Source organism: Mesoplodon densirostris, chromosome 9, assembly GCF_025265405.1.
Source record: "Mesoplodon densirostris isolate mMesDen1 chromosome 9, mMesDen1 primary haplotype, whole genome shotgun sequence".
NCBI classification, from domain to species: Eukaryota; Metazoa; Chordata; class Mammalia; order Artiodactyla; family Ziphiidae; genus Mesoplodon; species Mesoplodon densirostris.
Genome location: NC_082669.1, coordinates 20759791 through 20785358, shown reverse-complemented (window position 1 = coordinate 20785358; position 25568 = coordinate 20759791). Strand labels below are relative to the sequence as shown.

General features: G+C 41.0%; 1 protein-coding gene across 2 annotated transcripts in view; it reads right to left on the bottom strand.

The window, feature by feature from the left end:
• Positions 1-1236: 1236 nt before the first annotated feature.
• The window catches only part of STARD3NL (STARD3 N-terminal like), a 50156-nt gene continuing 25824 nt past the window's right edge, over positions 1237-25568 (bottom strand). For both annotated transcript variants that reach the window (XM_060108201.1, XM_060108200.1), the window contains 8 exons: positions 24902-25184; positions 17608-17685; positions 14812-14889; positions 12855-12908; positions 12623-12740; positions 9854-9949; positions 2927-3002; positions 1237-1702 (listed from right to left, as the gene is read on the bottom strand). In XM_060108201.1, the coding sequence (XP_059964184.1) occupies positions 2944-3002; positions 9854-9949; positions 12623-12740; positions 12855-12908; positions 14812-14889; positions 17608-17685; positions 24902-25126 (708 nt within the window). In that variant the 5' untranslated portion in view covers positions 25127-25184 and the 3' untranslated portion in view covers positions 1237-1702; positions 2927-2943. The remainder of the gene's footprint in view (positions 1703-2926; positions 3003-9853; positions 9950-12622; positions 12741-12854; positions 12909-14811; positions 14890-17607; positions 17686-24901; positions 25185-25568) is intronic.

The window sequence follows — 25568 nt, the reverse complement described above, 5'->3', positions numbered from 1 at the left end:
ATTTATTGAGGCTGGTACTTCTTGGTTTCATTTTCTCAGTGTAGACAGGGTGACATAAGACTCGATCCCCAAACCCAGCTGCATGGACAGATGTGATGTGCTTTTTCCCTCACAAGAACAGAGATATGGAGGCCCTGATCTCACCCATGCAGTTGAGTGTCATATACTGAGTCACCTAAGTCCCCCTAATGGGACAAAATGACTTCAGAGTCATCCTGAGCAAGGCTTCATAGAAGCACTAACATCAGATAAGAGTGTGATGGGTGAACGAGCCGAGGGCTGCTCAGCAACGTAAGCATGAAGAGCAGGTGTCCCACCTCCACCCCACCCAGCAGGGGTCCAAGCCCTGGACTCCATCCGTCCAGTCCCAGAGGGAAGCACGGCTCTATGGCTGAGCTCAATGCTTTAGCTCTCAAAGTCTGACCATACAGCACATTCAAGTCACATCCTTCATTCTTCCTGGTCTCTGCTCTGACAGCCAACATCTGGGGAGGCCTTGCTCACCTAGGAGGACTGGCCACATCCTACTGGTCCAACCCAGTGTGTTGGGGAGAGCTCCTTCTCAGCTTAAAGGCACACAGGTCACATCAGTCGTCATGGTGTAGATGGGGGTCCACTCCCGAGATAGGATGTTCTCATTGTGAGGACACCACTGAATTCTTGAGGCTTTAGTCCAAAGCCAGACCCTGGAGCTCTCCCTCCCCCTTTCTCCATGGAAGAAGCTCCCCCTGGTTAGGCCCCAGCCTCCCAGGGAGCCTCCAGCTGCACTTCAGTCCTGTGGCCCATTCTTAGACCAAGCACGGATGGAGTTGATTTGATCTGCATAAATGGTCAGTTTCCATCCAAACCAGCACCATTTCCATCATACACAGTTGAGTATTTCTTGAATGACACAATGAATAATGAAAGAAAACTGATAGACATGCTGCCTTCCCATGAAACATTGCGTTGAATATTCCTGTTTAACAAAAATAGCTCACAGTATAATTGAGCTCATTTGAATTCAAACTAGCTAAACACAAGGGAAAATGATTTCATAGAGTGGGTTCAAAGAAGAGTATTCAGACTATTTTAGATCATACTTCTGAGAGAACGATTCTATTTCTGGTGACTTTTTACATGTATTCACAATCCCTCATGTTCCCCGTTTGTAATTCCAACACTTTAGGCCAAATACATGATGCAAAACAGGAAAAATAAAACTGATCATTTTGATATGTTAGATTTTATTACCTTTTAAAATTGTACAAATAGTGCATGTGCATGAGTTAAAAAAACACAAGGGAAATGTAGGGAGTTAAAAAAGAAAGACAAAAGAAATCCAACACATGAAACAAAAAAATGCCATTCTGCAAGTCAAAATAAAAAGATATTTTGCATACTAAAAAAGTGTTATTCCAATATATTAAGAAGTCTTTTGATCAGGAACACAGCACAAGACTTTCTGCAACTATTCTTTGACAGATCAGACTCAAGTCTCACTGAATACAGGATGGATCATGACATTATCTTACCAGCCACAGGCAGGTGATTAAATGCATGTGGAGATGGTACCATGTCTGTGAGGTATTACAATCAATAAATTCTCTATTAGCCATTCAGTAATGTCAGCAGTGGATGTCACCATTTCAACCTTCAAAAGGGAGACCCCCAGTTTCAGTCCTTTTTTCCCTCTGGTGACGTTCAGTGAAGGTTTTTCACACTTAGAAAAAGAGAGAACACAGAAATATTTGATATTTGTAAAAAGGCAAAATGCTACATTTTGCTCTATGTATTTACAACAAAGTCTACATACTAAAGATAGGCTGTGTTACAGACACTTGAAAGACCATGGGTGAGGCCACCCAAGAATTTATTTTAAAGCATTTTAGAAAAGGACGTCCTTATTCACATGCTCATATTTTTGTCCTATGTCTGAACACTGTTGTAGAAAAAGGGGCCGGAGCGTGTTGGGTATGACTGATGCAGGGCGGGGCCTCCGTTTGCTGTGACTCTGGCTGCCTCTGGCTGCCTTTTATTTTTTTTTAATAAAATTTTAAATTTTATTTCATTATTTTTTTAAGTTGAGATATAATTGACATATAACATTTTATTAGTTTAAGTTGTACTACCTAACGATTCTATATTTGTATACATTGTGAAATCATCACAGTAAGTCTCTTAACATCCCTCACTATACCTAGTTACGGATTATTTTTTTTTCTTGTGATGGGAACTTTTAAGATCTACTCTCTTTTCCCTTCTGTGGTTAAATAACTAAGCAGGGTAGCTGCTTCTACAATTGCCTGTATGTTTATTTGCTCGTATTTCTGAGGTTGAAATGTTTCCTTTGATGATTTGAAGGGAATGAACAACGTGCCCTGACCTGGAGGTACACTGGGCCCGACTGCTGTGACTGGACCACATGTCTCATCTCAGAAGCTCCAGAACCCTCCAGAGACGTCCATCCGGTGCGGGACCAGAGCGGATCCCAGTACCACACGGAACGCCTGAGTCCCGGCTGTGCCCCTGCCCGCTGTGCGACCTTGGACCAGTCACTCACCCTCAGTCTCCCCCGCCTCCGGGTACGTGGAGACAATGACAGTACCAGCCTCCCAGGACTGCTGCCCTCGCCGCCCTCAGAAGTTAGGGTTTGTAATTAAACAAAGTCCGACACGGAGACATTCTGGCTACATGAACAGAAAGGAACTAAGTCATCCTTATTTAGAAATTTGGGACTCTGAGGTATTTCTCATCCTTCGCAGATTGATACCTAGCAAAGGTTTAGAGATTTTACATCATAAAACGTGCCTGACAAATTCACATACTTAGGAGAAATATAATGTATAATCACACACATATTCTTTGAATTTTACTTTGAATCTACTCAAAGAAAGGCTCCGTATTTAACCACTTCATTATTACAGTTTCATTTTCGAAGACTTACTTTAATAAAAGTCTTACTCATAGTTCTAAAAGTGGTTTTTCACTGTCCTGCTTTTCTTCAGCTTCATTTTCAGATCCTAGATGGTAGGGAAGGGGAAAGAGAAAAAGTACTGCATTCAATTACAGTAACAAATGATTTCTTTAAAATTATAATCTATGAACATAAAATTTTAAATGAGGGATACATACGTTTAAGCCACAAGAGATTCAAGTTAACAAAACTGTAAAATAGTTTTACTTTATATCTTGTAGGAGGAAAAACTTTCAAATAGGACCTATCGCAAGCACCGATCTGTTAAAATGGATTTCACGTATGTTCTAAAAATATTCATATGGACCAAGAACTATTATGCACTGCTCCTCCTCTTCTGCTTCTTTGCTGAAAAGCTTACCTGTTTTTCAAGTGCAAGTATCTTTGGGTATTAATAAATTTAATCTATGTATTTTGAAAAATAGCTGTATTCAGTGAGTGAGAGAGCAGTGAGGGATTCTAATGTAGAGGCAAAGCTGATGGTCACCACTGTGCGCTGTTGCCAGCGACCACGGTTACAACCATTCTGGGTCAATGTTGCGTGAGCCTGTTATTATTCTTGAATGTGACGCAGTCATTCCACTCTGGGATGATATCCTTAGGATACCTCCCTGAGGAAATAACACTTTTTTCCATTATGAAGACTTTCCCTCTAAAAATGAGAAGAAAAATCTAATGTCTGAGAGTAGAAGAAAAGTTAAGTAATTATTATATTTCCATGAAATATCTTCCATCCACTTAAAAACTGTGTTTATACAGTATATAACAACGTGGGAAATGCATATGCTATAAAGTAAAGGCAAATATGTAATGAGAAATATAGTGTAAGATCATATTTGATAAACATTTTAAAAACTTGATATACTTGTACAAATCAGTAAGACTAGAGATAAATGACCAGGTGACTTATGTACATTTCTGGATATTCCAAAATTTCTACAATAAACTTAAAGTGACTTTATAATTTTTAAAACAGGGTATAAATAACACAGACAGTACGGCCAACAATTATGTAAATTACACAAAAGTAGAAGGAAACAAACTAAACTGTCAACACTAATGCTGCTGAATAATTTGAAGGAGCGTTATCGTTCGTTTTTGTTCTTTTCACACATTTTTATAACAATTATGCATTCCTCTCATAATCAGGGAACTAAAGAGAGTGGTGAGGAGACCAAGGGAACAGGTTAGAATGTTACCTACTCACCTGCAAAAGCAGCCAGCCTCACTCTTATCAGATAATACACTTCAAAAAGGGCACTTTCACCGGAAGGAAAGTGGGGGGAGAGGGTTGAATTGGGAGATTGGGATGGACATCTACACTACTACTATATATAAAATAGATAACTAATAAGGACCTACTGTATAGCACAGGGAACTCTACTCAATACTCTGTAATGACCTATATAGGGAAAGAATCTAAAAAAAAGAGTGGATATATGCATATGTATAACTGATTCACTTTGCTGTACACCTGAAACTAACACAACATTGTAAATCAAGTATACCCCAATGAAAAGTTTTTTAAAAGGGCACTTTTTTCTTCGAGAACTTCTGCCTGGATTATAGCCAAGAACAAATCTGGTACAGAAGAATGAATACCTGAGAATCTTAAGAAAAGTTTTGAGTCCCACACCTCAACCTCATAAATGTCATGTCGTTCAGGTTAAGTTTGTGGTAAAACAAATACATAAAGATATAGTGGTTGGGAGGCTTCACTTCCCAGCTTATTAAACTGCTGGAAATCTTAGAGACACTGGAGTGGTTTAACTGCCATGTCACTTTGAAAGGAGTCTAAGGAAAGTGGTCATACCGAGCCTTCCTGTTTCCGGGCTCACTTTCCACCTGTCAGGGTAACGGCACTCAAGCCACAAGGAGCTGACGTGGCTTGGAACTATTTGGGAGTCCTAAATAAAGCCAAACTTAAAATTAAGACATAATAATGCACATGCTTTCCATAATTTAAAAGTGAATGCTAGCAAGGTGTTCTGGCTATTGTCGAATAAGGAGTTCAACAAATCTTCTCCTTGAAAAGCGACTCTAAAACTGGACTAGATGAACCAGACAGCAAGTTCAGTTTTGGGGAAATGACCAAAGGCTTACAACTATGTGAGAAGTGCTTGAAACGCTGCAGAATTGCGGGAACGACCATGTTGCTCTTTCCTTTAGCTGCCCCCGCTTCTTCCCCCACCTCCCATCACCCAGCTCCATTGCATGAAGGTTCTTCTAGAGTATGGCAGGCCGTAAGGACTGGCGGCAAACTTACATGGTTGAAGGAGCTCATTTAATCTGGGGTGAGAAGTGATGCAATGGTGAAATGACAGACTTAGTGGTATGTGAGCACAGGGGCCAGAGCTTCTGCTGGTTTGAGGTGATGGTCATGGCTGCAGCAAGCATATTCTTGGCTGAAGCTGTGTGCACACACAACGGAAACCCAAGAGAACCCACGCTATAGCCTAAAAACCATGAGGCTGTGAGCATATGCAGAGGACGTGTGAAAATATTCAGCAAAAGAAGACTCAAAAAGCTGAAAAAGCTTTTTGAAGAAGACTCAAAAAGACCTGAAATTTGAATGTGCTATCCAATACATATAAATATCCATTTGGCCGAGGATGAAAGTCTTAATCAAGGTGACTGACCACAAAGGCTGTCTAATCATTGGCTACCACTAAGCTATGCAGACACAGGGGTGACCCCTAGGAAGCCAGGCTTAAAAATAAAAGAATTAAAAACAACAACAACTGAAAAGACACAGCCACACACCATAGGGGACATAATTTCACAGACTTAGCCCACATCAGCATGCATGGTGTCAAATTCAAATTTCAATGCCTTACTCAGCCATAAAAAGGAATGAAATTGGGTCATTTGTAGAGACGTGGATGGATCTAGAGACTGTCATACAGAGTGAAGTAAGTCAGAAAGAGAAAAACAAATATTGTATATTAATGCAGATATGTGGAACCTAGAAAAATGGTACAGATGAACCGGTTTGCAGGGCAGAAATTGAGACACAGAGGTAGAGAACAAACGTATGGACACCAAGCGGGGAAAGTGGCGGGGGGTGGTGGTGGTAGTGTGATGAATTGGGAGATTGGGATTGACATATATACACTGATGTGCATAAAATTGATGACTAATAAGGACCTGCTGCTGTACAAAAAAATAAATAAAATAAAATTAAAAAAAAAGATGTTTCAAAAACTCCAGAAAACTTATCTAACATACAAACATGGCCCATAATTTATAAAGGTAAACTAGTATTTAAATGTTAAATTCCATTTTATTTTAATGACTTCTATTTATTTATTTTTTTAGACCTCAGGCAGTTTATTTTACTAACTAGTTTTTTTTCAAATGTACTAATAAAACCACATTTTGCAGTGTATATATATACACATGTTTAACACAAATAGACTCATAGTGAATATACTCTTCTACAAGTTGCCTTTTTTTTACTTAATATATAGTAGACATCTTTTCATATTAATTTACAAACCTCAGCCTCCTTTTAACAGCCTCATAGGATTTATGATAAGGATGCACCATACGTTATTTAAATGTTTTGCCTCTTTTAGGTGTTCCCAGGTTTGGGTTTCATTTTGCTCTGTTTTACTTTATAAACAATACTGCACTGAACATCCTTGCCCACAGATCCTTGTGGTGTGGCCACACCCATTTTAGAAGGCACACACACTCACAAAAATTTCAATGCCTTCATCTAGATTGGTTTGGCACGGATGATAGTATGCAATGAGCTATTCTTCATTTTAAGTCAGTCTTTCAATGATTCAAGAGGTGACAAATTACCTTTTCTCCAGCATCACAACTGGTTCATTTAAATTGTCTGAGCACATAACAACCTCAACCCAATCATCTGAGAAAGGACTCTGCTTCCTCATTCTTTCCATTTAATACACAGGCAAACAGGATATGGCTAAACCAACAAGCAAATCTGTAAAACAAACAATCTTTATAGCCTTTAAAAGTACATCCACTAAAATGTGCTAATTTTCCAAAGCTCTGTGATCCTAAAATTCAAGCCATTCCTTTACAAGGAAAAATGCTAACATTTAAATTTCTGGTGCCTCCAATTTCTTTCTTTCTCTTGTCATTCATTCCTTCAACAGTTCTAAGTTTACTATGTGCCAGGCACTATATTAGGTGCTAGAGAAAGACAAGAAAAGGCAAGGCAGGCCCCAGACACTCTCTTATTGATAGGGACCAATTAGCACTGTTTAAGGGCAAAAAGCTTATAACTTCTGCTACTAGAAGACTATCTAATATTTGTCTGCTGACCTCATAAGAAAGCTTTATTTTAAAGTAAAATCTTCTTTTCTAGGCACATTAATTCCAATAATAGTTTTCAATCTTAATTCTTTCCTGAATTGAACATTCAGACAATGAAAATATAATACAATAAAGTAAGTCACTTTGAACACTCCTCTGCCCACTACTAATCTGGGCTTTGTCTTATACAATGCGGCCACCCAGTGGAACACTGACAGGGTTGTTTTTGTTTAGCTTCATAATTCAATGAAATGGTAATGCTTCCAACTGCCACTAGGTGGTGGTAAAAGTCAAAGAAGGAAGCCAATGGCTTGCTGGATGAAAAATGCCTGAGGTATTCCTCACATTTTTATCCTGTTGTTCTGAACTTCTAATTAAAAAAATACATTGGGGGCTTCCCTGGTGGCGCAGTGGTTGAGAGTCCGCCTGCCGATGCAGGGGACACGGGTTCGTGCCCCGATCCCGGAAGAGCCCACATGCCGCGGAGCGGCTGGGCCCGCGAGCCATGGCCGCGGAGCCTGTGTGTCCGGAGCCTGTGCTCCGCAACGGGAGAGGCCACAGCAGTGAGAGGCCCGCGTACAGCAAAAAAAAAAAAAAAAAAAAAAAAAAAAAATACATTGGGGCTGAGAAATTTTATTAGTCTTAGAAAAAAAGTTATACAAAAGCATGAACTGTAATGCAAACTTTTTTTCTGGAAGAATGAGTCCTGTGACATACAAAAATCTCAAGAAATCATCCTTATAATGAGGTAATGAAAGTTTAATACTTATTCTAGTTTCTGCTGGCTGAGAAATAGCTTTTCTGCTAATTCATATCTTTATTTCATTTAACTCTATGATTTTGTGTTTTATATTGCTTTTAAATTTAACACTAACAGTCCAGAATATCAAGTTACTTCGAATTCCCCTAATATCCTATGTCCCATTGTTGTGCCTTTGTTTTTCGGTTTTTTTTCTGCGGTAAGCGGGCCTCTCACTGTTGTGGCCTCTCCCGCCGCAGAGCACAGGCTCCGGACGCGCAGGCTCAGAGGCCATGGCTCACGGGCCCAGCCGCTCCGCGGCATGTGGGATCTTCCCAGACCGGGGCACGAACCCGTGTCCCCTGCATCAGCAGGCGGACTCTCAACCACTGCGCCACCAGGGAAGCCCTGTTGTGCCTTTGATATTCACGTGGCTCTTTCTGCCTGGAGTCTGTTTTTACTCTAGTGTGTGTGTGTGTGTGTGTGTGTTTTTAAAATATTTACTAAATGTAATGTGGGGAATAAAACAACGTAGTCTCTAACCCAAGTTTATATCCCAGTAATAGAAACAGGCCAAGTCACTGCCAAAGACAGTGCAGTCAACACAGGATGACAGGGTTGTGGGAGAGATCTTACAGACTGAGGCAAAAGACCCCCTACCTAGGAGTGCTGGGAGCCAGGGGGAGGGTGGGAGTGGGGAGAAGCCTTCTGCACGTGTGAGTGGAAACTAGGACTGCAGAGGGTAATGTCAAGGATAGAACAAGCAAGATGCACAATGGCTTGAGGGTGTTAGTGTATTTTCAGAAAGCTAAGAACAGCACACAAGGAGCATAATGAGAAGAGAGCTTGGATCCCTGGGTAAGGGTGGACACAGAGGTGCTAAGGATCCAATGACTTTCTTAATCCTTTGCGCCGCTGAAGGCTTTCAAGCAAGGAACTAATGTGATCAATTCTGCATATTCATTAAAACTGAAAGGCTGTATATTAGCTATGATCATGGACTCTAGCCCTGGAGCTGGGGTTCAAATCCTCCACCTTCTTACTCTTTGTGTGATGCTGGACAAACTACCTCACTTCTCTTTGTCTCAACTTGCTCATCTCTACAACAGGGATAATGAGACTTTTACCTCATAGAGTGGTTAAGAAGAACCTTTAGAACAATGCAATTGTTCTATTTAACATGGCATTCTAGTGGCTGGTTGGGAGAAGGCAACTGAGGAGGAGGCTGCTGCAGAAACTGAGATGAGAAATGCTGGGGACTTCCCTGGCGGTCTAGTGGTTAAGACTCCGTGCTTCCAATGGAGGGGGCGCGAGTTCCAGCCCTGGTCAGGGAGCTAAGATCCTACATGCCGCGTGGCGCGGCCAAAAAAAAAAGAAATGAGAAATGCTGAACTGAGGCTACAGATATGATAAGTGGTGCAATTTAAATGAAATCAAGGAGGCAGAAACAAAGAGGATCAAGATGGCGTGGTGAACGATGGGCCGGGAGCCACAGGTAAGGGGAAGAGTCCCCAGTGAGGCTCTGGTTTCTGACTTGGGCAACGGGGTAGGCAGTGCTGCTACTCTCGGACATGGCGGATTGTGGAGGAAGGTCAGTTAGGGGATGACAGATAACAGAGCATAGAGACCCTCTCCCCGGCCACACATCAGGTCTAAGGCCCTCTACCACGTTTATTTTCACATCTCTGCATCTCATCACGGGTCGCACATCAAGACCACGTCTTAGTCTTAGTTATATTCACAATCTAAATGCCTGGTATGTTAAATGTTTGCTAAGCGTATTGAGAAGTAGAGGGGGTAGTGAGGGGGAGAGGGGGACCAAGTTCTGAATGATGGACAAAGACGCACATGATAATCAAATTTTGTACCTGCTTCGGATTCAGGAGGAGAATAAAACTGACCATCAGAAAGACCACCAGGTATCAGTGCTGCCCTCTCCGAGGCATCCTGAACTATCAGCAGTCCTGGAAGAGAAGAAATGCAGATACTGGGAATGATGTCAGTGTTCTGGTAGCTTAGTGGTCAGGTTAATCACAATAAAATGGTGTTACTATTACATTTAAAAAAAAAACCTCTTAGCAGGAAGGGTACTCTGAAAATCTTTCAACCAAAAACAAAGTGTTATTAATAAACTATATGAACCAGTACAATAAGGACAGATTTCAACTAGTTAAAAAAAATTGCTTCATGTTACTCATGGGATTCTTTGGCTCCGTATTTATAGCATCTTTCCCTTTGGAAATAACCTACTTCCCTATAGAAATCAACAACATCAAAACCAAAGCACAAAGCCAAACAAAAAACCTGGTCATGCTTTACATCTGTGTCTGGTTAGAGAAATGGCAGACGTAAAGCATCAAAGCACTAGCACATGATGAGAGAGGCTGTCGACAATGAGTTCTTCTGGCTGAAGCTGAGTTAACACCGAGATAAAGCTAGAGGAAGCACCGTGCCAAATAGCAGGTGCCAGGTATGCATGTAATACATGCTACAGTGAAAATAAGTGCTGTTTTCAATTTTTTCATTAATTATATGTTCTGCTTTATTAGTTACTTTGAGTTTGGTTTAATCACATAGGCATGCAAGCCTCAGTCACATTAACAGTTGATAATGCTTTCAATAAAGTTCAGTTTGATGTTTATATACAACTTTTTATTTTTTATTTTTGGCTGTGCCATGCGGCAGGGGGATCTTAGTTCCCCAACCAGGGATCGAACCTGTGCCCCCTGCAGTGGACACGCAGAGTGCTAACCACAGGACCACCAGGGAAGTCCTCTATTTACAACTTTTTAAAAAGTGGCTTCCGTTAGCTTTATTTGTCCCCTTTTCACAATACATTTTCATAAAGGAACAGAGGGCACAGAATAGAAGACGGATCTTGGTCTGATTCATGTGTTTTAAAATCTACACTTGAAATTATAATTCTTTTCTTCTAGATCTCTTCTTTGTATATGAGCTTTTGAAAAATAAAACCACTTGCAAGGTTATTTTCCCTTCTGCTGTATCTTGAGGTTACAATCATGCTTAACTTTCTAAAAGACATAAGAATTTTTTTTTTCCTATTAGGCAGGGCAAATCCAGCCAGATGACTGACAGAGCATAAAAACAGCATGTCTTGAAACTGCCCGGGTCTCTGCATTGAACTTTGATTATATCACCTCTAAGAAGGCAGGTGGCATGTGCAGGCTTTCACTGAGGCCATCATGCAGAGAAGAATTTCAGCCCCATAGTTCATCCTAAAGCTCAATCAATCATTTGGATTTCCCAGTGAATATCCAGTGATGCTCAAAGCCACACAGGGAGATTATAACAGCCTTGACAGGACTCATGACTACATAACGTCAGCTCTCACTCTGCTCCTCAGAAGAGGACTGGGAAGCCTGAGATGGGTGAACATTTCCAGCTGGCTAACTCCCTCCTCTCCATCAACCCGTCCCCCTGTAGGCGCTCAGCTGTTATTCACACTGTGGCCCATGCAAAGGCACCACCTGTGGGATGGACAGCGATGGGAGACTCTGGAAAACTGAGGACTTCTATGTAGAATTGCTATCTCGGCACAAAATGCTTTGTGTCCTCCAGTTATTACCGACAGGGAGAAAAGGTCAACCTGTCCGAGGAGAAGGAGGTGTTGGCTGTTGTTGCTGCTGGAATGTCTTTTCCACCAGTGTTCACACTTCCTTCCGGGGAAGCCTGGCCTAACAGCTGGAGTGAGGAGCCACACCCTGTCCCTGTCCTTTCACCCAACCCTGCCCTCGATGTCTGCTGCAGCCCTGCAGGGTGGAGACATGCGATCTGCCTAACTGCACCCAGAGCTCCATGCAAAGCCAGATCTCTGAACCCTCCTACACTGTTGGTGGGAATGTAAATTGTTCCAGCCGCTATGGAGAACAGTATGGAGTACACTTAAAAAACTAAAAATAAAGCTATCATATGATCCAGCAATTCCACTCCTGGGAAAACCGTAATTCGAAAAGATACACACACCCCAACGTTCACTGCAGCACTATTTACAATAACCAAGACATGGAATCAACCTAAATGTCCATGGACAAAGGAATGGATAAGGAAAATGTGGTATATATATACAATGGAATACTACTCAGCCATAAAAAAGAATGAAATAATGCCATTTGCAGCAACATGGATGGACATAGAGATTAGCATACTAAGTGAAGTAAGTCAGACAGAGAAAGACCAATATCATGATACCACTTATATGTGGAATCTAAAAATGATACAAATAAACTTATTTACAAAAGGGACACAGACTCAGAGACTTAGAAAACAAATGTATAGTTACCAAAGGGGAAAGGTGGGGGGAGGGATAAATTAGGAGGTTGGAATTAACATACACACACTACTATATATAAAACAGATAATCAACAAGGACCTACTGTACAGCACAGGGAACTCTACTCAATACTCTGTAATAACCTATCTGGGAAAAGAATCTGGAAAAGAATAGATATATGTATATGTATAACTAAATCACTTTGCTGTACAGCTGAAACTAACACAGCACTATAAATCAACTCTGTTCCAATATAAATAAAAATTAAAACAAACAAAGACAGACCTCTGCAGCCCCTCCTCCCAGCCTGGCCAGTCTCAGGAGGGGAACTTGGAGAGAAACTTACTGTTTTCTTCTTCTGCCTCTTGAGGTAACACCTTGAAATCCAGGAACCACGTCTCGATCCAGGCAAGGATGAAGGAAATGATGGGCAGCACGTAGCCGAAAGCCCCTTGAGAGAAAAGCTGGAAGAACAGACGTGACCAGGAGAGAGAAACGCAGTTACCATGAGCTTACCCCGGAGAACGCAGCTGTGTCAGTACAGATGGTCATGGCACAGAAAAAGCAGAAAGCCATACCTTTGAGAGGATCACTTTTGCTAGTAAAAAGGCACTGGTCACTGCTGTCGTCAACTGAAAGACACATAATCCAGCAGCGTTCAAATTCGATATTTTACACTCTGAAGGCACCTTCCTCAAGCAAGAGACCCACCTGAGCCAGGAGCAGGTAATGCCTGAAAGGGTCTGTCTCACCCAGCTCCCTCCCATGTCACTCTATCCCCTAAACCAGACGGGGGCAAAGTGGGCTTCCACGTGGCACACGAGCCCTGACTGGCAGCTTGAGGTTTCCCTTCACCCACGCGCTGTGTGTTGGGAAACTGTTTTGTCCACTAGAGGGTACAACATGCAAAGATGCTCTCGGCATAGGAGAAAGGACCAGTGAAAGAGAGATGCAAGGCTCCTCCAGGGCTTGGGAAGCCCAGAGACAATCCCACAGCACCTGGGGTTTGTCTCTCCATCCTTCAACTAATATTTGTAGCAATATGAAACGTGACCAAAGTGAGTGCCAACAGCAGCCATGACTGACAAAACGGAGGTTGGGGAACATCAGGCATCATGCTTAGTGTTGACAAAGTTGCAGAGTTAGTTTTGCCAGCAAAACAAAACACACACACACATACACACACACACAACACGGGAGGGGAGGCATCTTACATTCTGATACTAATTAACTTTACAGGCTGACACTAAGTGCTCTTCAGGTACCAGCTGACTCCTTCTGGCTGCCTGGCCCCCTCTGTAAACATTCTTTAAAACGAGAATCAAAACCAATAAAATGGCTGTGCTAAATGTGACCTGTCCCTTTGTTGATCATTTCAAAGAAGAGATTGAAGAAACTCTCTTAAAACTCTCATTGCATGTCAACCACTTTCCTGAAACAAACACTGAGACAGATGGTCTGACAAATACCAGTGCACATCATGGAGACTGGAATAGAACGGCCCAAATTGGGGCTGCTGCAGACAGTGGGTAAGGGATAGCCATCACAGCCGTTCGGTATCGGCAACAGCGTACACAGTAAAGGGAGTCAAGTCCGGCTGAAACTGTCAGCCCGCATCCATGAACCGTGAGCTTGGGACTCAATGGACGGTCTGACAGCAGCCCTGGGATTCTGTGGATGCTCAGAAGAGACGGCCCAGGCAGACGCGGCCCCTGGGGGACTCCCCCTTAGGACAGCGCACAAACCCATGCCCAGCTGGACAAGCCCATGCCGGTCCCACACAGACTGAGGTCTCACCTTCCAGAAGCAGGACGGCAGGTTGGTCCTGCCCATGTCTCTCCAGTCTGAGGACTTCAACACCCCCCATATACCTGCCTCGTTAGAGCTCTCAACAAGGTGACTGTTTAGAAGTCCATGGAAACAGGGGAAATAATTCAGGCAGAACTGCTTGTAATTCTTCTCTCAATCAATAAATATCTATTGAGGGTGAAGAGCTTGTGCCAAAGCTCTGGGCTGGAGGCCAGGAAACAGAGGGGAGTTAAAAACTGCCACTGTCTTCAAGAAGCCCGAAGGCAACCATAAAAAGGGAGCTTTCCCCTTTAAGACTGCAGCGAGGGGGATAACACCGTGAGGAAGGCAGTGATCAAAATAAGCAGAGAGCAAGTCATGAAAAATCACCAAGCAGTTTCAACCCAAGAGGAAATCGTGCAAATCGCTTCGTGACAGAGGGACGGAACTCATCTCTCGTTTGCATAATGAGGTAGAGGGTGGGCTGATGCTTGGACCACAATCACGGGTCGGCCCCTAGATTCCTCACTTGTCTCAGTCTCCATAGCGACAAGGCTAGTTACTCATTACCTTTGGAAAGAAGCCCCAGAGAGTGAAACCTACTGAGGTGTGGAGGACAGGGACTCAGGAAAAGCAAGAGGAATCCAACCCAGACGGAATCCACATCTGCCCGCAGCTCAGCCCTCTTGTGAACAGGCCCCAGCCACCAAAATCGGAGGGGAGGGACCACTCACCAGGCGTACTCACCGCTATGGCCCACCAATGGCGCAGTCTGCACACGGCATATGCAAGTATTAACACTTTAAATCGAAAAACTGCCAAAAGCTGTATTAAAAAGAAAAGACAAGATAAGTTTTAAGGAATATACACAAAGGTAAAGTCATTGGGTTTTAGGAAGAACCCACCAAAGTGTCTTCATTGTTCTGATTTAGCTGAAAACTGTCACAGATGGGTACTGGTCTACAGACCAGCGTTTGGGATCCTCTGTTCTAGAATTTATGGAATACCGCCCAAAGAGGGATTCAAATCAACTTCTCATTATCAACAAAAGAATATATAGTTAGATGTTTATTTTTCCTTTCTACTTAAGTCCCTATATATATTCTGATATCCTTTTAAGGTTGGAGAAAATGCTTTGAAAGTTTCCGTTCCAGTACCTTTTCACTCCAAGTACAAATACTGACTTTTTGGAAGATACCAGATTCTTAGTGAAGTCCACTGTAAAGCTCTGAGTTACTGGGGTGTTGGGAGAGTTCTGCTATCCCAGGACCTGCCCTCTGATTTTTCAGGGTGGTTCAGGGACTTTTGTGAAACCTTTCATGTGCATAATTATCCCATGTAATCCCCCCAGCCCAGCAATCCCATGAGTCAACTGTCATTAAGATGGACAGAAAAATTGTCCAAGGCCACACAACTCTTAGTGAGGAAGCCACGATTTGAACCCTGGTAGCTTGAGTCCAAAGACCAGGCTCTTATCCACTATGCCTTAGGTGTGTCAGTAATTCTACTAAGGAATAAACACGGAATAAAACTTTACTAATTTTACTTGGAAAACATACTTATTCTGAGTAGGGGGAAGTCAGGTGGCTCTGGAGCAATGCCTCAGGGTAGGGGGTCGGCCCAAAGTTCCTCACTAATCACAACTACTGAAAGGCTGGAGGCTGACAACTTCTTTGCTGCCACTGGCTGGGTGACCTCACTGAAGATCCTTTCACGTAAATGAACTTTGCAGTTGTTTTTGTTTTAATTTTCTGCTTTCATTAAACACGTGTTTTCTAATAACCTGCTAACCATTTAGTTTCTCTATGTATCCTACCCCTATCTCTGCATTCTGGACTTGGCAAAAGTATAAATCTTTATTCCTCTATCTCAAAGTCTCCCAGATCCCAAGGTTTCCTGGAGGCTGTGTCCATTTCCAGGGCCAGGCATGACAGTCTTGCCAAGCTGAGCTAATAGGTCCCACCTATTTGTCCAATATCATTAATTCCCTAAGCAGAGTTCAGACAATCCTTGGAGATCTGGCCAGTGGATTAACTTGGCTTCCCGGTAAGTCCTGGCTCAGACTATGTTAAGATAAATTCAACAGGGGAAATAAAAGGAAAAAGAGAAGTCAATTTTGTTATTCTATGTCAATAGTTTTACAGGAAAAAATTATCAAGAGGTTTGGGATCTCACATGCTCCGCCACCAAGTTCAGTGACCTGAGGTAGGTCAAGACACTGAACCATGAGACTCAATTTCTTCATCTGGAAAAGGAGATTAAATTATATCAGTGGTGTTCCAAATATTCTGTAGCAGCCAAACACTTTTCCAAAACAATCTTATTGGAACCCTAACATACCGTACAGATGAAAATGGAATTACTCAGATTGCAAGGGGGTGATGACATGAACCCTAATTTCTATTTACTGGGAACCCCGTCTCTTTCCTCATACATACTTCTGCAGTGAGTGTGGGAAACACAAAACAAAACAAGACTTTTTAGAGTAGTATGAAAACCACTAGAAAATATAACCAGTAATCCTCTTCATCCAAAACTAATGATGATAATAACCGTGATTGCAGGTGAGTCTCTGAGCTCCTAGGACATACCTATCATTGGGCTTAAGTGCTTTCCAGGTATTATTTCATTTACTCTTCAGAACGATGATGATCTCATTTCACATATGAGGAGACTGAAGTTTAGACCTAATATATTCAAAGATATACAATGAGTGATACTGTTGTGAATCAAACCCAGGTTTTTCTGAATTCAAGGGTCTTATCCGTTGTGCACACAGCTTCTAAAGATAGTGAGTAAAGTAGTTAAAATGAATTTGGGGGGGGATTCTTTATGAATTTTAATTGCCTATGTCGTGTCTAACACAATGTTAGAATCGGACTGACTTACACTATCACCTATAAAGAGATACCGTGAGATGTATTAAACCCAACCAAAGTCACAGTGTGTCCTGGAAAGATACTGCCTCCACCTACAGATAACTGCATCTATTTAATTCTACAACTGACTAGTTTTGCCCAAGATTATCAATATATCACTTTTCTCAAAAACTCCTATTATGGAAAAATGAAACAGAATTATTTTTTAAAATATACACAGCAGTCTATCTCAAGACAGAAAAGGAATGGCATTTTCATGTGTTATTATGTAAACAGGTACATTTTCCTTTCAGTGATTAGGGTCTGTCAGTGGCGTCTATCTCAGCCATTTTAAAGAATAAAGGAAAATCAGAATGGCTTCTTCTGCTATGCTCCCGTAGTTCTCATTAATCTTTTTTTTTTCCTTGAGATGACCAGGCAATTCCTTAGAAAGAGAGAGAGAGAGAGAGAGAGAGAGAGGGAGAGAGAGAGAGAGAGAGGGAGAGAGAGAGAGAGAGAGAGAGAGAGAGTGCACACTGAATGGTCCAAGAATAAGGAAAAAGGAAAGATAATGTTTAAAAGAGGAAAAAAGAATGGCATAGAATCTGAGGTCTACTGACAGGAAATCTGCCTTTTGGTTAGTTTCATCATGTCCAAAATGAAACCTACAACAGAGAATACTTACAAATATATCAAAATAAGAAGAGTAGTAGTCATACTGCACCACCTCTTTCTCTAACGTGTTCTCAATACCTCCATTCACCTGGGAAGGAGAGGAAGAAGTAAAGATGAGGAGAGTTATGTGTGAAAATAATACAAGAGGACATACAAGTAAGGTTTTGCATACACTTTTCTGCCTTCTCCTAACCCAGAAATGTTAAAATATGGGAGAAAAGAACGCTCATAATTCGAATAGAAAAATGCTGAAGAGCATTTCCCACTTGAATTCTGAATTCATTTGTTCAACAAATATAAATATATAATGACGAACAGTGACGTTTTTTGTAGTTCATATTTTGGTAAACTGAAATGTTAAATGTGAAAACTAATTTTTTTTCTCTTGTAAGATAAAGTCTTCAATCACACAAACATATATTTTTATTATTATTATTTTTTAACATCTTTATTGGAGTATAATTGCTTTACAATGGTGTGTTAGTTGCTGCTCTATAACAAAGTGGATCAGTTATATGTATACATATGTTCCCATATCTCCTCCCTCTTGCGTCTCCCTCCCACCCTCCCTATCCCACCCCTCTAGGTGGTCACAAAGCACGGAGCTGCTCTCCCTGTGCTATGCGGCTGCTTCCCACTAGCTATCTATTTTACATTTGGTAGTGTATATATGTCCATGCCACTCTCTCACTTTGTCCCAGCTTACCCTTCCCCCTCCCCGTGTCCTCAAGTCCATTCTCTACATCTGTGTCTTCACTCCTGTCCTGCCCCTAGGTTCTTCAGAACCATTTTTTTTTTAATTCCATATATATGTGTTAGCATACAGTATTTGTCTTTCTCTTTCTGACTTACTTCACTCTGTATGACAGACTCTAGGTCCTTCCACCTCATTACAAACAACTCAATTTTGTTTCTTTTTATGGCTGAGTGATATTCCATTGTATATACAAACATATTTTTAAAGAAGAAAATTAACATTTATCCAGGGCTCCCCTCACTTTCTGACCACTGCACTATTTTAAGTCTTGGAAGGTCAAGTGGTCCCCTGATCTCTGAGCACACATCCATGACGACAGTTATCATGACACAGGATAGAAGTGTAAAAAATCTCCTGGTTGCTCCTAGCACTTTAAAATTCTGCACTCTTATCAACTTATATGTATACGTATATATTTTAACTTGAATAGATAACAAAATAAGGACCAGATTAGACCTATGTGAGAAAGTTATAGTAGATGATGAAAATTAAACCTAATACGATAAATTTTCTGTCCTCTCCCAATTCTCCTATCAAGATGAATTTTAAATGATCAAGTTCAAAATTCTGCATATCGAACTATATAGAATACTAATTAAGGAAGGGAACGTATGTGTGGCAGCGAATGCAGCATTCTAAGCAGACCCTCTGTAAGGCGAGGGCCCGTGGATTAGCTGCTAATAGGGAACATGATGTACAACAGTAAATTCACGGTTCTGATCTAGAGCACAGACATTGCTGGTCCTGGCAAACCAGTGTAGCTGGTCTGAGAAGGGCAAATTAGAGGGCAATTAACCCAAGACCTGGGTAAAAGAAAAAAGGGGAAAAAAATCAATAAGGAATACCTTTGCAAGGTTTGCTAATTGGTCAAATTAGAATAAAAGTTGCCCAAAGGAAAGGATTCTCTTGGCTTAGATACCTTTTCAAGTACAGTTGACCCTTAAGCAACAGGGGTTTGGACTGCACGGGTCCACTTACACGTGGATATTTTGCAATAGTAAATACTACAGTACTACATGGTCCATGGTTGGTTGAATCCGTGGTTGTGGAGGAACCTCAGATATGGAGGGCTGGCTACAGATTATACAAAGATTACTGTCCCCATCCCCGGCATGCTGGGGTCAAGGGTCAACTGTACTTGTTATGAAAATGGAGTATACCATAAACACTATTCTGTACTTTAAACCCCTTAAGGAGGCTCAGACTTCTGTGTAATTTGTGCAGGTTGCCTACAGACCTGCCTGACTATAGGTAGACCTTTACAAATGAATAGAATTGAAAACCTGGGAGCAAGGAGAATTAAAAGCCAACCAACTGTCTAGTCTCACTGCTATGTCTTTTCAGACTAAGGAAACTTACCAATATCCAACATATTTTTTAAAAAGATTATTCCAAGTAGCCTACGGCAAAGAGGAGTTCTCTACCACATAGAAGTTACCCCTCTGGCTGAGAGAACAGGAATTAAAGCTGCTGATAACAGTTCAATAACTAGCCAGTAGAAAAGGGTTCTCTTCGGTATCCATATACTTTAAGATTCCCTGATTTCGTGTTGCCTTTAAATATAGAAATCTAAAATCTACATTTCTAGCCCATCTTGTACTCTAAATTATTTCAAAATCTTCGTCATCTCTAGCACAAGATGTCCCAGATTCATCTTTAGTTTCACATGGAACCCCTTCCCAATCAGAGTTCTGCCAGAGCTGGTACTGTTATTCTAGGCTCCATCCTTAGAAATCTTAAGAGTCATCTTTGGATACTGGGGGTGATAAAATCAGCCTATCAACAAATCGTCTGATATTTCTTCCTTTAGTATGTCTCTCAAGTGAGCTGCTCCTTTTCTACTCCTACCACCTTCCATGGGGCTCCTTCAGCAGTTTCTGAGTTAATGTTCTTACTGTCAGTCTGCCCGGAATTTATCCTAATCTGCAAACCACGGCCATGATCTTGATCCATTCACCAAATATCTGTTGAGCACCTAGTGAATGCCAAGGACTGTTCTAAACACAGGAAATACTCCAGTAAACAAAACAATATATCTGCCTTTATGGAGCTTCCATGCTAGCAAGTGGAGATAGAGACACATAAGAAAATCAGTGCTACAAAGAGGACAGAAACAGGACAGTGTGATGGAATAATAGTTGAGTCCGTTGGGTTGGGTGGTCATGGAAGTCTTCTCTTCATGACATTTAAACTGATACCAGCATGCTAAGTTGAAATCTACATCAAGATAAAGGAAATTAACCATTTCATATAGAAGGAACTAGTATTAAGGTCTAAGACAGAAGAGGGCTTGTTCCATTCTGAGAACAGAAGTCTGGCTGATCTGGGTGGGCCAGGAACAGAGGGTGGGAAAGGAAGTCTGGGTTGGCTTCTGGGGGGCTTTGCAAGCCAAGTTTCAGCATTTGGACTTTATGCTAAGTGCTCCGGTTAAGTCCATGAAGGGTTTTAAACAGAAAGTAACATCTGATTTACGTTTTTACTTTTAATCGTCACTCTGTATTCTATCAGGAGAATGGATTTTGGGAGGGCAAGTGTGGAAGCAGGCAAACTGGTCAGGCACAGACAGGGTGCAGTAGTTTGGATGAGTAGTAATGTTGGCTTGGTCGAGGGGGGCAATGGTAGAAATGGAGAGAAGGGATCACATTGTGAGTATATTTTGCAGGCAGATTTGACAGGACTTACTTTTAGATTGGAAAGGGGGCATGAGAAATACAAAACAAACAAGCAAATCAATCAGGGATGATTCTTCACCTTTGGCCTGAGCATCAGGGTATTTTTTTACTGATAAAGAAGTGGGTGTGTGTATGTGTCATCGGGGAGCAATGTCAAGTTAAGCGTCCAAATCGACATAGCAGGTAGGTTGTGATGTAATGTGGAATGTGAGTCAGTGACCTCTGGAACATCTCAAAGCCGTGTTTTTCAATCTGCTCTAGAACCTATCTCAGCTCACAACTGAGGTAAGTCCAACACTTCCATGTAGCCCTTTAAGAATTTCAATTGTTTAGAACCAGGTTACCTAGGCAATTTCATTTCCTATAGGCACCTTATTTCTAGCCAGGCTAATATTTTCTCTGCATCTGCCTTTGTCCCCTCCAAAACACACACACACACACACACACCTGCATAAGCACAACAGTCTTGCCTCAGTGCTTCTGTTCACCTCCATCTCGAAACCCTCTCCCTATTGGTCCCACCATCCAATCCTAGATCACCCTTCTATCCCCAATTCCACTCTTCAGATAATTCCAACCCACTGAACTCTCCCAGTGAGCTTTTGTTATCATGGGTCATCACAGTTTAACTATAGAACATAATGACAGTGGGGTAATAAAATCAGAATCAGAATCAGTAGGATAATAAATACCTGAAACATAAGTGTAACAATAGAGAGAGATTAATAACCAACTTGTTTTTTCTCTTTCTGGGTAGAATTTATTTGGCTAATAGTAAATTACATAATCTATAGTTATATAGAGCTTCGTAACTGCCAAGGGGCTGTGGGATATATCTTTTTATTTGCTCCTCACAAGAATTCACAAGGAAGGCAAGACAGGTATTAGCTCAGTTAACTGACTGAGAAACCAAGGCTCAGAGAACTTACATGGCTTGCCTGAGGCCACAGAGTTGGCCATGACAGCTCTGGGACAAATTAGAAGCATTCTGACACTTTCTGGTATACCGGTTAGAAAATAAGAAGACAGGCAATAAGCACTGATAAAGGTCTTTCTTGAACCATAATCTCAACCAGTGTCAAAAGCTGAAAAAGAAAAACAACTTCCCTTCTCCTGCCATTTTGATCCCTGTCCCTGTCAGTCTAAAGAGCCTGGGGTAAAAGAGTTTGGAGAGGAAATAGAGTCTTCAAGCAAATCAAACTGATGGTGAATTCTAGATCCAATTTGGGAAACCAGTCTACTCAGGGGTGTACCAGCAGGTCCTACACAGAACCAGAACCATCTCTTCAACTGGCCCAAAGAAATCAGCTGGCCCAAGGTCTTCCAGCAGGAAAGTGAACCAAGGTGCTCTTAGGCTGCTCCAGCTCACCTAGGCCCTGCACACCAGGCTGGGTTGGCGCCAGTCAGCTCCCTGGAGCCAGGAGGAAAAGTGGCTAAGTTGGAAGTCATATATGAAGGCAAAATATTTTGGTTATTGTTATGATTGCATAGAACAGCTGGGTCCCCATACTCTTTTGAAGACCTAAGCTCTCTTTATGCTGTTTCTTTCCTGTTTTAAAGATCAACAGTAGGAGGCAATATAAGGTATCTGTTACACCTCCTCAGCTAAACTTTAAAGCTCACGTAACTTTTTGTGGAGCTTGCAACACCTGAATCAGAAGCCTATGCCTTGGCACTCAGTAAACGCATAGTCATGTGAAAATAACAGTGGATCCGAGTGATTAGAGATTTACAGAGACAGACAACAAAAGAAAAGGGATGGTACAGTGTGTAATGAAAAACCCAGGTCAGGACTGACAATTCAAAACAAATAGAACTAGAAAGTTAAATGTTTTCTCTTTTTTTAAAATAGCCTTGCTAAGAAAGTCATGAAAGATCATATACTCTTTTTTACAAATGGGGAAACTGGTAGTCAGTGGAAAAGTAAGGATAGAAACAAATTTCTTAATTGCTAGGTCTGGTGATTTTTCATTTATAAAATGTTGCATATGGATGGAACAGCTTGCTTATGATGAACGAAACAGGGTGCATCCCACTTACTTCACTTCCATTTCAATTTCCTTGAAGCAGTAAGAAAGGAGGGAAGTGAGTAGTGTAATCCCGTGACCCACCACGGCCCCATCCCATAGCTTCCCCAACTTAAGTGCACACCCAGTGGTCATATTAGTGGCAAACCAATGAATGCCTCGATTTTGTGCTGTCACTGCAATAATTTTAAGTGTGCTTCCTTAAGACTGCTGCTAAGCTTTCCTGTTAAAAGATGCATTTCTTTTTGATCTCTCATGCTACAGCTGCTGGTTTTGAAAACATATTACTCCTTTAAAATATATCAATTTAAATCTATTCTTTAATGTGTACACATGGAACCCATGGTTAAAAGAGACATTTTAAATTACTGTTGTCATATCACTGGCTTTTTTGGTTTGAAACAAAACTAAGGCATACCCACAATGCTAGATTAACAGAAGGAAAAATCTATAAACAGAAACTTAACAGATTTGTGCTGCATATGACCTTGATTCTGGGAAAAATCTATCTTCTTTTGTTTAAATTTTTTTAATTTTCGAATATAAGTATATATCTGCTTTCATGAAGTTTTATTACTCTATTAGAATTTATGATGAAATTAAATGAATCCAATGATGCTAATTATTAAGAGTCTAGAATCTAGAACTAAAATTGCTGCTATGAATCAGAATATTAATCAGAGTTTAGATTAAGACATTGACTCTTTCTATTATGAGGCAAAATTAAAAATCATTTTCCAACAGGAATCTCAGCATCCTTTCATATTTTCTCTGTTTTAATAAATTTCTTATAAAGCACCTAGCACCATGCCTAGCAAAGAGTAACCTCTTAATAATAAACACTAGCTAATAACTATGGCTACCCAGGCCTTAGCAAATGTTTCTTGAAAATAAATGAACTGCTGAAAGTGAAGGAAACAGACAAGTTTTGCTTGGGAGGAAGCATTCTGGAAGAGTTCACCTATTTGTTGGTAAGAAATGTAAACAGTCAAAGCCGAGGCTTTGGAGAAAACAGATATATTGGGTTAAATAAAATGTATTATTAAAATGAATTTCACCTGCTTATTTTTATTTTTGTTAAACGTAGCAGTTAGAGAACTTAAAATTACATGAGGCTTGCATTCTATTTCTATTGGGTAGTACTGGTCTAGACAATTATTTGGCAATATAACCACAAAATTTGACAAAATAGAGACAAAACTCCAAATGCCTCTAGGATTTTTTTTGATAAAATATGAACAAATAATCTTTTGCAAAAAAATAAAAAATAAGGGCATGCAAAATCTTAGATATGGGAACTAGAAAGTAAATACAACATTTAAAACATATTCCAGAAGCATGTTACATTTTTTAAAGCAATGATTAGCAGGTTTTTTCTGAAAGGGGCCAGGGAATAAAAAACTTTGCCTTTGTGGGCCAGATGGACTCTGTCAAAACTACTCAACTCAACCACTCAGCACAAAAGCCAGCCACAGACAATATGTAAACAGATGGGCAGGGCTGTGTTCCAATAAAACTTTATTTATAAAACCAGGCCACCTGAATTTAGCTCTCAGACTGCAGTTTGCCAACTCCTGTTATAGAGCAAAACCCCAAGAATTCAACTTTCATAATTGCAGACAAAGTGAATTTTAAACTGACCAGGTTCGTTTTAAATATTGATAATAACCATAAAAAAACAAGAAAGGTCCAAATCAGCTGGAGAAGACCAATGGTGCCTCATTTGAAAAAAAGATGAAATTCACGAAAATGAGACAGAAATGATGTGAAAAATAAGAAAACTGTTTTTTTTTTTTTTTGTCTCTGGAAACAATTCATATAATGTCATGAAAAAAAAAAACCACTTACATTTAACTCTATTATCCACAGTAACGTTACAAATAAGAGGTCAAAGGTGACAAACAAACAGAAAGTCCTCCTGACATCAGATATGCCTTTCTTTTCCCTTCCTTCATAGGACTCAATCCTGGCCATGAGTTGCGTGGGGTTGATGGAATGGACGTCGCGCAGGGAAGCGTGCGAGGTCTGACTCCCCATGAGAGCGTTCTCCATGTCTTCTGGCACAGGGTTCATCCTGCAGGAGGGTTAAAGGATCTCCTCTCCAACTTTACCATCCCTAGAGAGAAGAAATCTTTGGGGAATGAAAGAGAAACGTACGTTAAATCAGAGCCCACCTGATACCACAGTACCACCCCTGCCCCGTGTGACTGGCCGTCTCACTAAGCATCAGGGTTTTTTAACTGAAGACATTTCTGTCTTGATGAAGATATAGAGAGAAAGAGAAATGAGAAGCAATTCTTGATGTTATCCATCAATACTATCAATACCAAAAAAAATGTTATGGGAAAGACTATCAGTAAAGAAGAATGCACATTTATAGTAAGTAGTATAGGGTAAAAACAGGCTGTCAACAACAGACAGGTGTGCCTGGAACCTGGAGCAAGCCTCTGGGTGACCCAGCCAAACCAGCTCTCTTGCTGTGCCAGGGAGAAAACCTCTACAGTCCTGTCAGTGT